General features: G+C 42.0%; 1 protein-coding gene across 2 annotated transcripts in view; it reads right to left on the reverse strand.

Moving 5' to 3' along the window:
- The window catches only part of XPO5 (exportin 5), a 46,684-nt gene that overhangs the window by 9,439 nt on the left and 19,913 nt on the right, over positions 1-17,332 (reverse strand). For both annotated transcript variants that reach the window (XM_032340075.1, XM_032340074.1), the window contains 7 exons: positions 14,005-14,160; positions 12,335-12,376; positions 11,936-12,025; positions 11,010-11,209; positions 10,365-10,464; positions 9,686-9,867; positions 337-437 (listed from right to left, as the gene is read on the reverse strand). In XM_032340075.1, coding sequence (XP_032195966.1) covers positions 337-437; positions 9,686-9,867; positions 10,365-10,464; positions 11,010-11,209; positions 11,936-12,025; positions 12,335-12,376; positions 14,005-14,160 — 871 coding nt within the window. The remainder of the gene's footprint in view (positions 1-336; positions 438-9,685; positions 9,868-10,364; positions 10,465-11,009; positions 11,210-11,935; positions 12,026-12,334; positions 12,377-14,004; positions 14,161-17,332) is intronic.

The following is a 17,332-nucleotide window of genomic DNA, read 5'->3' on the forward strand; positions in this document are numbered from 1 at the left end:
TTTCATATGTAAAAGCAGGAAAAGTCTGCCAACAGCCTTCAGGTCAAAGAACCCTGGTTTATTTATAAGCTAAAGGCTCTGACACACACCTCTACCTGGAAGGGTTAACAGTGCAGAGGGGGTGACAGAGGAGAGCAACTGCCTCTACAGACCAAAGATAATAACGTCAATGCACTTGTTCTTGGAGACCCTGTAGGAACTCCACAGAGAAATAGGCAGTTGAGGTAGTGCCAGGCAAAGAGGAGGGGATGGTGACAGAGACATGCCAAAGCTGCTGGAGGGTCCATCAAAGGTAAGGTAAACTTCAAGAAAAGAAAAAACGGACCAATTTCTTACCTAAAATCGCAGACTTCTCCGCTTCAAGCATATCCAGAGCCTTTGTGAAAGGCTCTGCCATCTTGGCCAGCATTTCTGGTGCATATAAAGTATTGTGAGTTCTGCAAGAAACAAGGACACTATGTGAACTTTTCCTAGTTGGCCTGCAGAAGGAAAGAATGGATTTCATCCTGTAACTCAGTGATACTACACATCCACATAGAATTTAAATGTTTCCCTGGCACCAGGAATAGACTATTTGGCTGTATAGTATTCAACACCTAAAAGCAATCAAGACGAGAAGCAAATCCTGAGACAGCTGGATGCTATCACTATCTAAAGCCAGAAAGGTAAATTCTTTTTTTAAAAGACTTATTTTAAAGAGAGGGAGAACTGCCTTCTTAGCGCTGCAGGCAGTGCATCAGTCTCATAAAGAGAGGCAGAGAGAGCCTGTGCACACCACGTGTGTTGAGTGGAGCGAGGGACAGAGGGAGAGGGAGAGAGAGAATCCCAAGCAGACTCCACACCCAACACAGAGCCCAATGCAGCGCTCGATCCCACAACCCTGAGGATCATGACCTGAGAGGAAGCCAAGAATCAGATGCTCAACCGCTCGACCGACTGAGCCCCAAGGCACCCTGGGACAGAATCAAACCTGATGTAATGCCTGGGCACGCTCAGTTTGCAGACTGACGGGGAGACAGGAGATGTTAGAGGCCCTGTGCTTTCACAGGCTGGAACACAGAGCAGGTAATGAAATGAACCCATGTTCAGATGTCTGGCTTTCATTCTAAGAGCCTGGACCATACAATGCTCTGACAGTTGCTTCTGCCTGCTGGAAGGACTGTCACAGCTCCCAACAGAAGACCAAAATGCCTTACCTGAGCAGTCACTGGCTGTGGAGGACTAAGCAGCAATGACTGCGGACCTGAGCTAGTGCCATCCACAGCTGTCAGCCCTTTTCACCCACAGCAATGGCACCACCAACAATCCACAGGCAGAGCGTGTAACCACCTATCTTTCTTTTAAAAGGTAATTATAATAAGATTTCAAACATAGAGAAAGTTACAAAACATAAGAGAAAAAACTAGCAGGGTTAAATATTAAAGATGCACACTGAACAGGGCACCTGGGTGTCTCCGTCATGAAGCATCTGCCTTCGGCTAAGGTCATGATCCCAGGGTCCTGGGATCGACCCCTGCATTGGGCTCTCTGCTCAGTGGGGAGCCTGCTTCTCCCTCCCCCACTCACCCTGTTTATGTTCCCTCTCTTGCTGTCTCTGTCAAATAAACAAATAAAATCTTTAAAAAAAAATGCACACCAAACAGATTTTAGACCATGCTTTTAAATTAAAAAAAATACTCAACACTGTTTATTAAATCTAACCATGTACACTCAGTACAATCATTTTAACTTTAAGGATGCCACTTAATTCGTTCTAGTTTATCTCCCCACCTCCCTGAGCGCTAATAAGTTTGTCTCCTCTTCTAGCAATAAGCTTTTCTGCAGAGTTCTTGTGTACACGTGTTGAGTTTCTCTATGGCGGACAAGCACGTTGAATTGCTGGATACTGATGGTTTGCAAGTCACGTGCTGCTAACGTCTTCTCCTGGTCCGCGGCCTGGCTTGCTTATACTGATATTTCCAATAGGCTTTATGACCTCCCGTTTTTTCCATTGTGGTAAAATACATATAACATAAAATTTATCACTTTTAAGTGTATAGTTCAGTGGCACTAAATACACTCAGACTGTTATGCAACCATCACCACTATCCATCCCCTATTTTTTGTCTTATAAAACTGAAACTCTGACCTAATAAACAGTATCTCCCCATTCTTCCCTCTCCTGGCTCCTGGCAACCACCATCATACTTTCTGACTTTAGGATTTTGACCATATTCAGCACCTTATGCAAGTAGAATCCTACAGGATTTGTCCTTCTGTGACCAGCTTCTGTCATTTAGCACAATGAACTCAAGGTTCATTCTTGTTGTACCATATTGAAGAACTGCCTCCCTTTTAAAGGCTGAAAGATATTCTATTGGATGTATATATCACATTCATCCACTGGTGGACACTTGGGTTGCTTTCACTTTTTTTTGTTAACGATTTTATTTTAAGTAATCTCTACACCCAACGTGGGGCTCCAACTTACAATCCTGAGATCAAGAGTCTCATGATCTTCCGACAGAGCCGGCCAAGCAGCTTCCATGTTTTAGCTAGTATAAATAATGCTGCTATGAATTTGAGTGTATAAATAAGTCTCTGAGACCCTGTTTTCATTTCTTTTTTTTTTTTTTTAAGATTTTATTTATTTGTCAGAGAGAGAGGGAGAGAGAGCGAGCACAGGCAGACAGAATGGCAGGCAGAGGCAGAGGGAGAAGCAGGCTCCCTGCCAAGCAAGGAGCCCGATGTGGGACTCGATCCCAGGACCCTGGGATCATGACCTGAGCCGAAGGCAGCTGCTTAACCAACTGAGCCACCCAGGCATCCCAACCCTGTTTTCATTTCTTTTGAGAACCCAGAACTGGAATTGCTGGATCATATGATATTATTTTTATTTTTCTGAGGAACAGTTCAAATGTTTTTTTGCAGCAGTCCCATTTTATATTCCCCCAACAGTGCACTCCCATGATTCTTATTAGTAACTGCTTAGAGTGACCCACATATTCTTTAGGCTGTTACCTTCTCTTCAATCTTTTTTTCCTATTCCTCAGCTTCATTAATTTCATTATCCTATTTTTTTTTTTTTTTGAAGATTTTATTTATTTGACAGAGACAGACACAGCAAGAGAGGGAACACAAGCAGGGGAAGTGGGAGAGGGACAAGCAGGCTTTCCATTGAGCAGGGAGCCTCATGCAGGGCTCGATCCCAGGACCCGGGGATCATGACCTGAGCCAAAGGCAGATGCTTAACTGATTGAGCCACCCAGGCACCCCTCAACTTTTAACATGTAAAACTTGAAGGAAGCTTCCAAGCAGGGAATGACTGGGGCCAAGGGCAGGTCACACCCTCTGTCCCCTCCCCCCACCCAACCTCCCCACTGCCATTAAGTAGGAACAGTTACATAACTAGTAGTTCATCTCCATTTCTCCCTTCCTCCAGCTTCTGGGAGCACCAATTTACTGTCTCTATAGATTTATCCATTGATAAGTAGATAAATTTATCTACTGATATTTCACACAAATGGAATTATAAATGAAATTATACAATACATGGCCTTCTGAGTCTGGTGTCTTTCACTCAGCGTTAATAGTTTTAAGGTTCTTCTACATTACAGCACATTAATAATCCTTCCTTCCTTCCTGTGGCTGGATATCTGCATCTCCACGGATTGGCTACTGTGATATAGTGCTGGGAGAACATTACTCAGCAAGTATTTGTTTGCGTACCTGTTGGCAACTCTTCAGGGTATATATGCATGAGTGGAAATGACAGGTCCTGTGATAATTCTATATTTAAAGTTCTGAAAAATAAACCATTTCCTTTTTTTCCATAGTAGCTAAACCATTTTATGTTGCTCACCAGCAATGCACAAGGGTTCTAGTTTCTCCTCATCATTGCCAAAATGTATAATTCTGGGGTAGGGGGGTATGATGAGGCACAGAGGGAGAGGGACTCGTAAGCAGGCTGCATGGAGCCCGACACAGGGCTCAATCTCACAACCCTGAAATCATGACCAGAGCTGAAATCAAGAGTCAGGTGCTTAACTGAATGAGCCACCCAGGTGCCTCATAATTTTGTTTCTTTTTTCAAGATTACTTATTTATTTAAGAGAGAGAGCAGAGCAAGTGAGAACATGAGTGGTGGGGAGGGACAGACTTGGGAGAAGGAGAAGCAGGCTCCCTGCTCAGGAGGAAACCTGATACTGGGCTCGATCCCAGTATCTGATCATGACCTGAGCCAAAAGCAGACACTTAACTGACTGAGCTACCCAGGTGCCCCATAATTTTGTTTCTAAAATAATTATTATTACTATTTATTTCAACCATTCTGTTGGGTGTGAAGTGGTATCTCATGGTTCTGATTTGCACTTCCCTAATTAGACCTCTAATGATGATGAGCATCTTTTTTGGTGAGTCTGGGGGGATTTTCATTTATGAATGGAGATAGTTTACTTCTTTTCCAATTTGGATACCTTTATTTCTTTTTCTTGCCTTAATTCTCCATCTGCGACTGCCAGTACACAATGTCAAATGGCAGTGGAACTGGGCATCCGTATTCTGTTCCTGATGGTAGGAGGAAACCACTCCATCTTTAATCACTGAGTAAGAGATAAGCTATGGATTTTTCTTAAGAATCATTTTTCATGTAAAACAAGTTCCCTTCTACTCCCAGTCTGCTGAGTGTTTTTATCATCAAGAGGTGTTAAATTTAGGGGCGCCTGGGTGGCTCAGTGGGTTAAAGCCTCTGCCTTCGGCTCAGGTCATGATCCCAGAGTCCTGGGATCGAGCCCCATGTCAGGCTCTCTGCTCTGCAGGGAGCCTGCTTCCTCCTCTCTCTCTCTCTGCCTACTTGTGATCTCTGTCAGTCAAATAAATAAATAAAATCTTAAAAAAAAAAAAAAAAGGAAGATTTAGATTTTGTCAAATGCTTTTTTGTGTCAATTAAGATGATCACGTGGGGGCGCCTGGGTGGCTCAGTGGGTTAAGCCGCTGCCTTCGGCTCAGGTCATGATCTCAGGGTCCTGGGATCGAGTCCCGCATCAGGTTCTCTGCTCCGCGGGGAGCCTGCTTCCTCCTCTCTCTCTCTCTGCCTGCCTCTCTGCCTACTTGTGATCTCTCTGTGTCAAATGAATAAATAAAATATTTAAAAAAAAAAAAAAAAAAGATGATCACGTGGATTTTTTCCCTTGTTCTATTAATATGGTGTATTACACTAGTTTATTTTTATATGTTGGAGTACTCTTATACCCGTCGGCTAAACTGCACTTGTCTCGGTGTATAATCTCTCAATCATGTTGCTGGGAGTCACTTTGCTCCTATTTTGTGAGGCCAGCCAAAACTCTGCTGTAGCCTTTATCTACTGCTGTGCAGAGCCCAAGAATTGGTAAAAGGTGCCACTTACTTTGAAAAGCTGCAATTTGGTTTCTACTGTAAGTCTTTCTCAGTGGTTTAGAAAGATGGCTACTACTATGAAATGATCTCTGAAAAAATCAGTTCTTACTGAGAAGAAATTCAGTTTTGAGTATGACTGGGAGCAGACAAGCTATCTGTTTTTTTATCCTTTAATTAAGTGTGGCTGTGGGGGCACCTGGGTGGCTCATAGGGTTAAGCCTCTGCCTTCGGTTCAGGTCATGGTCCCAGGGTCCTGGGATAAAGCCCCGCATCAGGATCTCTGCTCTGTGGGGAGTCTGCTTCCTCCTCCCTCTCTCTCTCTCTCTCTCTCTCTCTCTCCCTGCCTCTCCACCTACTTGAGATCTCTGTCTGTCAAAAAATAAAAAAAAAAAAAAATTAAGTGTGGCTATGACCTCAAGATGTAATTTTAAAAAGATATTATTAATGCATCCTTGGTCAAACATCCCTGACACTACAACAGAATCTTGTATTCCTTATGGTCTCCCCTCCTCCTGCTCAAGATGATGATGGTCCCATGGGGCTACATCTCTAACTCAGTAGAAGTGGCATGAGGACTCAAGAGTATATATATCGCTTCGGTATCTCTGATTTCCTGTCAGTGCTCACAGCAGGGACATCTACAATTCCTCGTAATGTTTAGGCTCCTGAAGTATCACCTTTCCTGACTCACTTGCAAGGCAGGGTTCTGTGCTTCCACATTAAGAGAAAACTAGTTACTGCTCAGCAAAGAAAAACAACCAGGTAACAAAAGTTTTAAGTTTTGTATGATCTGTACCTATGTGAAATCTTCTCAGTACTACCTGAGGAGTATAGTCACTATGCTAAACAAGAGATCACATAATAAAGATTTTGAGAAAATGTATAGAAGGTATACAGATATAATGTAACAAACTTCAAGTTAACAGAAAAGCTGTTATCATTCTAAACAGATGAAGATGACAATGCACCTTTTGAGAACCCGAGTTCTGCTCCCCACATCTGTCCTCCATCTGACCCACTAGGAACAACATTATTTAACAGAAATATAATGAAAGCCACATGAGCCAATTAAAATTTTCTAGCCAGGAGCACCTGGGTGGCTCAGTAAGTTAAGCGACTGCCTTCGGCTCCGGTCATGATCCCAGGGTCCTGGGACGGAGCCCTTACATTGTGCTCCCTGCTCATCAGGAAGTCTGCTTCTCCCTCTGCTCCTCCCCCTGCTCCTGCACACGCGCATATGCATGCATTTGCACGCTCTCTCGAATAAGTAAAATCTTTTAAGAAATAAATAAAACAAAATTTTCTAGCCAGCCAAGCTTAGAAAGCAAAAAGAAACAGGTCATATTAATTCTACTTAACCCAATGCACACAAAACAAACAAACATCATTTCAACATCAATATAAAAAAATTAACAAGATATTTTATATTCCTTTTTTGTACCAAGTTTTTGGAATCTGGTGTATTTTACACTTACAGCCTATCTAATTTCAAACCAGTCACATTTCAAGTGCTCGACAGCCAGCCCCACATGGCACTGTTACCAGACTATGTGACAAGGAGTTAAAACTCACAGCTCCAATACCCAACCGGTGGGAATGCCAATTAGTACATCACTTTAGAAAACTATTTGGTTCTATCTACAAAATAGAAAATATGCGTACCTTATGAACCAGGAATTCTACTCTTACATGTAGGATTCTATTCCAACCCAACAGAAATTATGTATGCCCCAAAAAACATTTACAAGAATGCTAACAGCAGCACGACTGCACTGTTTTTAACAATAAAATGCTGGAAACTACCAAAAAGCCCACCAATTCTAAATGAATAAGCAAGTGACAGAATAATTACAAAATAGACTACCATGCCAGCAATGTGAAAGAGTGAACCACAAGGACACACAGGAACTCAGACAACTGTCACAAATTACTGAGCAAGAGAAGCCAGACACAAAGGCATGCATGCTTCTGACTCCATTTATGAAAACTCAGAAAACCAGGCAATATGTGGGAAGGTCAGAATACTGGCTCCCCTGAAGGACAGGTACTGACTTGAGGTGTTTGCTAGGTTGCTTGTGGACCTGCGTGCTGATCGCAGGAGCGAGTTTCCCTTGTGAAAGTCCAGCTATATGCAACCATAATTCCTGTCCTTTCCTTACATCTGTTTGTGCCCTTACACTTCAAGATAAAACTCATTACAAAAACAAGACAAAACTCTAATAGCTCCAGATGCACACTATTCAAAGAATCAAACTCCATAACTGTGGTGAACGTTTTTTCAAAATATCTTCTGACTGCCTCCGGGATTTTCCAAAAACACTAAATTCTTAGAAAAGTATCAAGATGACAACCATTCTATTCTTGTGGTCTCGCCCAATCAGGAATGAACTTTCTTTCCAGGCCTGGGCTCCCACCACATGGACTCTGGTCATAAGCCTAAAAAGACAGAATATTGCTAACTGACTCCATCACTTTTACTTTTCTCTAAGCTACAGAAGAAGCTTCTGGTTTTAAAAACACCAATATGGAAGCAAACCTTTCCTTGACTAGATATTTTACTATGCTCTCAATATGCAAGCCATACTTCTTTACTGAAATGTCTTTATTCCTTTTGAAATGAGAACAAAAGAAGCCTTTTTCTATAGACAGATCCCCAGTGACCACTCTTTCAGACACTCTAGCTCTCCAATTTGGTCAACCTTAACTTAAACCCTTGGATTCTTAAGCTGATGATCTACAGAGTCTGCTTCTAGCACTGTGTCCCAGAGACATGAGTCATTTGGTTTGTCCAGTTGAGATACTGCTCTTCCACCCTGGGTAAGAGGCCAAAAACCACTGGAACAGAGTTCTAGCCTGTAACTGAGAAATACTATGTGAGAGGGAAAAGAATCACGGGGCGTCTGGGTGGTATAGCCGATTAAGTGTCTGCCGTCGGCTCAGGTCACGAACCCAGGGTCCTGGGATGAGGTCTCAAGTTCAGCTCCTTACTCGGCATGGAGGCTGCTTCTCCCTCTCCTTCTGCCCCTCACCCTGCTCATGCACTCTCTCTCAAAATAAATGAATAAAATCTTAAAAAAAAAAAAGGATATAAAAAAGAATCACTCTGCTTTGGCCACTAAGAACTGAATTCTAGCCATAGCCTACTTTTCTCTGTAGTATATCCCTGAATCATCAAGCATACTCATGTAACCAACAAGTAGAGGCCTGGCCCACTTCCACTTGAATACATTATCTCATGTGATTTCTAACAGTGACTCTGAACCTTTAATGAAGCACCTGGAGAGCTTGTGAAAACACATGGGGTGGGGTCTCGATTCTGCATTTCAAACAAGCTTCTTCGGGGATTGATGCTGCGCTGGTCTAAGGAGGCTTTGAGAATTAAAGACCTAGGAAACAGGTGGAACATGTATCATGCCTTCCTTGGGCATGATCATGCATGTTTGGTCCATTTGAGGGCAGAGTCGTTATTGATAAATTCAGGTGAGCTCATCTGAATACCACTCAGAAGCACCATTAAGAAAGCAACTGTCCTGGGGCACCAGGGTGGCTCAGTGGGTTAAGCCCCTGTCTTCAGCTCAGGTCATGATCTCAGGGTCCTGGGACTGAGCCCCACATTGGGCTCTCTGCTGAGCAGGGAGCCTGTTTCCCCATCTTTCTCTGCCTGCCTCTCTGCCTACTTGTGATCTCTGCCTGCCGAATAAATAAATAAAATCTTTAAAAAAAAAAAAAAAAAGAAAGAAAGCAAGCAACTGTCCTGCTCCCAACAAACAACTCCTTCAGTGGCAAAAATGTGAACAAATAAAACCTCAAATTAAAAGTAGAGACAAGGGGCACCTGGGTGGCTCAGCCGTTAAGTGTCTACCTTCGGCTCAGGTCATGATCCCAAGGTCCTGGGATTGAGCCCCACATCTGGCTCCCTGCTCAGCGGGAAGCCTGCTTCTCCCTCTCCCACTCCCCCTGCTTGTGTTCCCTCTCTCTCTTTCTCTCAGTCAAATAAATAAATAAAATCTTTAAAAAAAAAAAAATAAGTAGGTACAAAGTATAAGGAAGAAGGAGAGGAGCATAGAGAAGAGGCTCCAAATGAGAAAAGCCATTTTGGGATCAGCCGCCATGTGTTCACTTAGAACGCAAGACTCAGGCAAGTGAGGGCTAGTGATATTTAAAAAAAAGAGAGAGATCCCGTCGAGAAAAAAACAAGAACTATTCCCTCATTTACTAACCACCTTGATCTGAAGAAACAGAAACAGATTACACTTTAGAGATTCTTAAGGTAAAAAAATTAAACAACAGAAAAACCATTATTGCAACTCACCTTATAAGTGCAAGCAAATTGTCAAGAAGTTTCAGAATCTGTTCTGTGCAGGGGTTACGGAAGATTGGATTTCCACTGGGTGTATAACCCACGATGAATCCCCCAGCTTTGGCCTCTTCTAGGTCAGTGGGCCAGGAAGTTCGTTTCACAACACCCAGAATGCTATATACACAAAAGCTCATCTACAGAAAAACATAAAACAAATTGCTGACCCAATTCCCCATCACACCTTCAGTCTTTGGAGCTATTTAGGGATCCTTAAAGCCAAAATAATGACTTTGAAGAAAAGACTATCTGCTCTGCTATGGGAACTAACTCAAGAACTCAAGACTAGGGGTGCCCGGGTGGCTCAGTTAAGCGTTTGCTTTCGGCTCAGGTCATGATCCCAGGGTCCTGGAATCTAGCCCCGCATTGGTCTCCCTGCTCGGCAGGGAGTCCGCTTCTCCCTCTGCCCCTCCCACTCTCTCTCTCCCTCTTCTGTCAAATAAAAAAAAAAAATCTTAAAAAAAAAAAATTCAAGACTGAATAAAAGAAAGGAGAAACTTAGGGAAGTGAAGACTTCCAGATTTCTCACGCATGTAGAAGAAACAGAGATCTGTAAAAGACTCTACAAATGGTGGAGTCTCTAGTTCTACCAGTGGCCTCTGCAGCTTCCCATTCCTAGGAGCGGCTTACTCACTCGTGCGCGGTTTAGACCACAGGGATCCTCCGGGCCTGGGTCACAGCTCTTCCGATCGGCACCCACGTAGGCAATAAAAGCATCAACATCTGACAGCACTCTGAAAGTTGGAGTGGGAAAGACAAGTCATAACATGACTTCAAGCACAGATGGTTTCTTCCACAAAAGCTAATAAACTGTGATTATTTGGCCCCAAAGAGCACTTGCTACAGTGAGAGGAATTTAATCATTGTCAGCTGTTATTTGAAGGTTGAAATTCCTCTTCCCACTTCTGAGTGTCATTAGCAAAAAGGACACAGGCTTGAGAATGCTACATGGGCACAATGAGTGTCTGTCCGTGTGGCCTCTCCTGGCTGTTCTCGAGTGTCTACGTGGGCTGGCACCGCACTCTGCAGACACCGCAGGTACTCTGTGGCCTCCCGACCGTACTACCCATCTCTTCTCATTTCTTCCCTCTCCCTACACCTCCAAACTCAAGGTGATATTTTCAGCAACCCGCATAAAAGACTTCTTCTGGAAAACTCAGATGTCGCTGATGAGCCATCACCCCTTGAGATCCTTACACGGGCACCCTAGGCACAGCTCTTTAAATACAGGATGGGTGCTCCAGTGCGGTGAGGGTCTAGGGCAAAGGCTCTCCTCTACCTGTGCATGTCTTCAGAAAGCCAGATGCTGGCCACTGGTGCCATCAGCTCCTCTAGGAACACCTTCTGACGCTCGTAGCTCTTGAACTGGTTGCTAATGAGAACCAGGGCTTCCATGAGGGCACACTTCTCCATTTGTGTCAAGAGTAACTCATTGGAGAGGAGTTGCTTCACATGGTTATAAAGCATGTCAAAATTGGGCTGCAGATTACAAAGAAAAAAACCCAAAGGTGGTGAAGGTCTGATTTTTAAGGAGAGGTGGGTCACTCAAGGAAGGCGGAGAGGCATTCCTAGGAAGGTCAGGCCTATAAGACTGTCACTTCAGTAATTTAGTTATAATGTCCTTCTTTTGCCTGAAGAAGCCAGGCAATGTAAGCAGAAAGTGGTTCTTGTCTTGGGTATTTGTGCTTTCCCAAAAAGTACTGTGAAAACTATAGGTCTTTTTTTCTATTTCAATTTTATAGTATATTCATAGACAAAGATTAGCTTGTTTATATATGTTAGGGAGACACATAACTGATGTGTATTCAGAGAAGAAATTTTTGATTAATTTCTAATCTGGAATAGTGCTAAATTTCCTACAGAAACCCTCCAAAAAAGGTTGGGATTTGCATCTGGCTTCTCTCAAGATAAGGCACACCATTTGGCAGTAAACAACATCACACAGAAAAGATGTGTACGTTGACAGGAAAAACTTGGTCATCTACATGGGCAAGAATACTCATCCTGAGGGAATATATTTGCATTTTTAATTACACCACTAAGCAGGAGAGGAAGAAGACACCAACTCAAGAATGCTTATTTGAAGCAAAACTACAATTCCTTGTTTCCTCTTTATGTGAGGTATAGTTAGGGCTGGATTTACAGAGGACTGTAACTAAACAAGACAAGTCTCAGTGGCTACTAGGTCGGAGTCCAGCAGCTTACCAGTACGAGCTGGGGGTAGTCACGACACGTCTTGATGATGGAGGAACAAGCGTGTCTCCTCACATTCCTCACTGCCCGGGTTCTGGGGGCCTGGGAAGACATATTCACAAACCTGGAGCCACTTTTAATAAAATTTACAGATGCTGCTTAGAATCACATGAAATATTTCCCTTCAAAGGCAAATTCACAATCAATTTTCACAATGTGGGAGTTTAATGGAGTGACATTTACAGTCACCATGAATCCACGTGGTCACTGTTTTTGCCTTAGAGTATCTCTGACCATCTCCTGCCTTTACTAACTCCTTCTACCTATAAAAAAAATCTAGACTTAGGTGTTAGGCATTCACAGTTTTGCTCTCCAGAAGTTAGGATTTGTTGGGTGAATTAATGGTCTTACCTTACTTTCTTCAACAGTTTCAAAAGTGACAGATGAAAATAGCTAAGGGTAAGAAAGAAAAGGTTACTCATCAGTACCAAATGCATGAAGTGTTTTTAACAGCAGTTGGCATAAAGTTTCCAACAAAATCTCAGAAGTATAAACAATATGCTAACAGCAGAGTTTTCAATCAGTGTTATGAAGTTTCAGATGTTTATCTTCTCAGATAACTCTACAAGAGGCTAGAGATTCATAATCTTACCATCAAACATCTTTTAAAGGTGGAGGCCACAGAATCCTTGAACAATCCAAGCCCTCAGCCAAACACTCAGCTATGGTGATACCCTCTGATTCCACTGCGTAACTTCTCATAGACTCTTTCACCTAATACAGCATGACTATGGCAAAAGTCACCAGAATGGAATTATACTCTAACAAAGGTCTAACCAAGAAACCCCACGGAAGGATGCCTGGGTGGCTCAGCCGGTTAAGCACCTGCCTTAAGCACATGCCTCAGGCCATGATCTCAGGGTCCTAAGATCAAGCCCCTCATTGGGCTCCCTGCTCAGTCTGCTTCTCCCTTCCTCTCTGCCCCTCTGCCCTGAGCGCACTCTCTCTTTCTCATAAATAAATAAAATCTTAAAAAAATAAAAAAAAAGAAAGAAAAAGAAACCCAATAGATATTCCTTAGTTCTTAGAGACTTTCTGTTGCAACGAATGCAATGAATTAAAGTTCTACTGACCTGGAACGCCTGGGTGGCTCAGTTGGTTAAGTGGCTGCCTTCGGCACAGGTCATGATCCCAGCGTCCTGGGATCGAGTCCCACATTGGGCTCCCTGCTCAGCAGGGAGCCGGCTTCTCCCTCTGCCTACCACTCTGTCTGCCTGTGCTCACTCTCTCTGACAAATAAATACATAAAATCTTTAAAAAAAAAAAAAAAAGTTCTACTGACCTTTGTAACACAACATTTTTTCATTTCTCTGGCTGTATCTTTATTCTTCTTTGGGGAATTCTCGTTCTTTGCCCTCCTCTCCCAAAGATGATAATCCTCAGAGTTCCCTGCTTGAGCTACATGTCCAACTCTACATACATATCACCCTCTTTCCTAGGGCTTCACCTATGCTCTAGGCACTTCTATGATGATGCCACCTTAATACTGTAATCTTCCAGACTCTAGACCTTTAACAATAGCCAATTGATTGTGAAGTATCCTCTCCTAGATGTTGTACATACACTCCAAATGTAGTATTCCCAAACCCAGCCCTCAAATGTAGTATTCCCAAACTCAGCCCTCTTCCTCATTCTTACTGGTTCCATTATTCTCACTCAGGTAGTGCTCTACTACTCACCTAAACAGGAACCCAAAAACCATTCATACTAATTTCTCTCACATATCCCCTCCGAATAAACGGAGAGCACACTGACACCTTCTTTAGGGGTTCTTTTCCACTTCTCAGTATACCCGTCTATTAATTATAATGCCACATGGGTACAACTGTATATGTGATTTTATTTCCAAATGTTAAGCAAGGCTTTTCTACCAGCATGGTGCCCAATCCACAGTAAGTACTGAATACCTGATGAATGAATAAAGGACTGTTCATCAGCTTGTCTCAAAGACTCTCAAAAACAATCACAAAAAAATAATTAGTTCAAAAATACTCAAAGTTTACAAAGGAGATGGAATTTACCTTAGAGAAGACCTGGGGCAGGAACTCCGGTCTGTAGGTGACAAACGGAAAGAGTGCTGAGACATTAGTGAGGACACAGGACAGGATGAGAGGATCCTTGGTGTTAAAGTTCAGGACCATTTGCAACAGCTCTATTCCATCATTAACAGGAACTGCCTGTAATACAATGAAAAAGATGTTGACATGACTGATAAGCACCTTTGGTAAAACTTCCTTTAAGACTTGGTTTATAAATGTGTGATATGGTTGCCACATATGGTTTTATATACTGCTTTTTAACCTGAAAATTCTAAGCATTACCTTGTGTTATTAAAACTTTTCCTAAATGATGCTACCATGTGCCATCTTAAGGATGTAGCTTTTCCTATTACTAGAAATTGAGAATGTTGCTGGTTCTTTACTTATTATCGATAGTGCTAATACATCTTTGCAAAAATGTTTTGGCTACATTTTCACTTATTTCATTTGAGGCAGAGACTTCTGAGGATAGTGGGAATTACTGAATCAAAAGGTATAAATACATCTAAGTCAAATTGTTTTTCTTCTTCACAGGCTCTATCAATTGATTCTCTGTCCACCAATATGCCCTTCTTACCCTGTTCTTAGCAGCAGGTTGTGTTTATTCCCTAACACACTTGCAGTTAAGTTAAATAATGAGTTTATTTAAATTTGCATTTCTTCAATTACTAATGAGGACTGAATTTTTTTCATGTATTTATTAGCTACTTTTATTTCTCTTCGCTACAAAAATCTCATCTTTTGTCTCTTCTCCACTGGATTCTAGTGCTTTTTTTATTGCGAAATATACTAGACCTTTAGAAAGGGGTAAGCAGTACTTGAGTAACTCTCCACTTGACCACTTTGAGATGTACAATGTTACTGATATTGGTTGCTCTGTGTATACATCCTCTTCTTCAGCCCTAGAGGTGGCCACTGTCCTGAATTTGGTGCTCACATTTTCAGGGATTCCATTATTTCCGTATACTTCTGCCACAAATGTACATACTCCTAATTACACAGAACTGCATGTTCACTTTTGTAGCTTGTTGTTTGGGGTCACCATCATGTTTATGAGAATCATACTTATTCATAGTACATCCTAGTTCCTTTTCACTGGTCTATAAACATATTATCATCTGTTCTGTACAATCTATTGAGGGTTATTAAGTTTCTTCCTTGGCTCAACATTTAAGGATTCTGTAGTATATTGGATGCTCAGCGCACATGCAGGGGTTTCTTCAGAGCACAGACTTAGGAGTGAAGTTGCTGGGTCATAAGGCTAGGCACCTTCAACCAGACATTGTCAAATTATTCTCCAAACCTGTGATATCAATCAAAAAGTAATGCATACGAAATAGGTTTTTATAGTTAAGAATATTAATCCCATCATATTTATTGCAAATATTGTTCCAAGTTTGCCTTTCAAAGTTTATTTTATATGGTATGTTTAAAAAAAAAGTAGTTAAAGCCATTCACATTTCTATGATTACTTCCTTTGTTTTTCAACTTAGGGACTTTTCCTCAAAGAGTTAATTTTTCCTAATGCTATTTATTAAATGAGCCAATCCTTCTCCATTTCTTTGGAATGCTTATATATGCTCCTGGTTGTTTCTGGGCTATTTTGTCCCAAGGAGCTCTATCTAATGTCAGTACCACACTGCCTATGAAATGTCGCAGCTTCATATTTTACTATCTGAGGCAAATCAATCCTTGTCTTCTTCAAAATGTGACTTCCCCCCCCTCCAAAGCTATTCCCTATATAATCCATTGTTAAAGTAAGTCTTCTGGGAATTAAGTTCAGCTAATGCCACTACAAATGAGAGGAGTAGCTTTTCAAAAAACTCTCTTAGTGGGCGCTTGGGTGGCTCAGTTAGTTAAGTGTCTGCCTTCGGCTCAGGTCATGATCTCAGGGTCATGGGATCAAGCCCTGCTCAATGGGTCTGTGCCTCCCTCTCCTTCTGTGCATTTTCTAATAAATAAATAGCATCTTAAAACAAAACCAAACCAAACAAAAAAAACTCTTTTAGGCAAAGAACCTCTTGGTTCAACTCTTTCACAGGCACCAGCTGAGCAGCTGACAGACCCTGGGTGAGGGGCAGGGACTGAGAGTGCAGAGTGAGCAGTGTAAAAGATGGATGCACTGGACAACACCATGCAGAGTCAGGAACTGAGAGCAGCAAATGGGAATGTGACAGGCTGAGATCTGTCACTTGTACCCTATGTGTAACAGTGTTACACATAAAGTGTTACATAAAGTGTTACACCTTCCTTAACAAGTAGTGAGTAATTTCATCAAATATATATGCACTAAAAACTCACTTCTCAGGGCACCTGGGTGGCTCAGTGAGTTAAGCCTCTGCCTTCACCTTGGGTTATGACCTCAGGGTCCTGGGATCAAGTCCCCACATCGGGCTCTCTGCTCAGGAGGGAGCGTGCTTCCCCCACTCTCTCTGCCTGCCTCTCTGCCTACTTATGATCTTTCTCTTTTTGTCAAATAAATAAATAAAATCTTTAAAAACAAACAAACAAACTCATTTCTCTTGATTAGGAATGCTTCATTCTGACCCATTTCATTCTGATGAAGAAAAAATGGTTTGAGAGTCAAGAGATTTATTTTAAGTCACCAACAGAAGCCTAAACACTACCAGTCTCCTGAGGAAAAAAGAATTTTGTTCTACTGTTTTTCTCCCCTTCAACTGTTCTGACTCCTCCTGTTTCTAATTGTTACCTCTGCTTTGTCTCCAGCCCACATCTTTCTCTTCTACACTATCCAACTTTTTGTACCCTTTGACCAACTAATATTTGGCATTTTGACCAAATACCATCATTTTCAAGGATGTATCATAGAATCCAGCCTACAACCAACTAAACACCCTGCCCCCCCACCCTGCAATACTACCAGTCCTTTCATACATTTTCAAATGCCTGCCAAATCCTGACCATTTCTTTCTCTTGCTTTCTAGCAGAATCGTAGGCAAATATTTCGATCCATAAAGCTGTCTAACTTAAAAAACGCTAGGAAAGGAAACCCAGGGCCATTACCCTTGATTCAATAAAGGGCTTTCTTGATCAGATAGTACCACTTAAACCCAAGAAAGGGTTCATTTAGTAAAAAATGCAGGATCGTAGCAGGATTTCCTATCTAAATTTTGGAACAAACTCTGAATGCCATCATTTCAAACTCAAACAAAGCAATATACAAGCAGGTGAAGTTAATCACTCTAAGATCTAATTTATTATGCCTTTTGTGAGAAAAAGCACTATATCTCACTTACCTTCAAGGGATTTCAATTTTTCCTACAACTACTACAGTGTAATCATCCTGAAA

This window comes from Mustela erminea, chromosome 4, assembly GCF_009829155.1.
Source record: "Mustela erminea isolate mMusErm1 chromosome 4, mMusErm1.Pri, whole genome shotgun sequence".
NCBI lineage: Eukaryota > Metazoa > Chordata > Mammalia > Carnivora > Mustelidae > Mustela > Mustela erminea.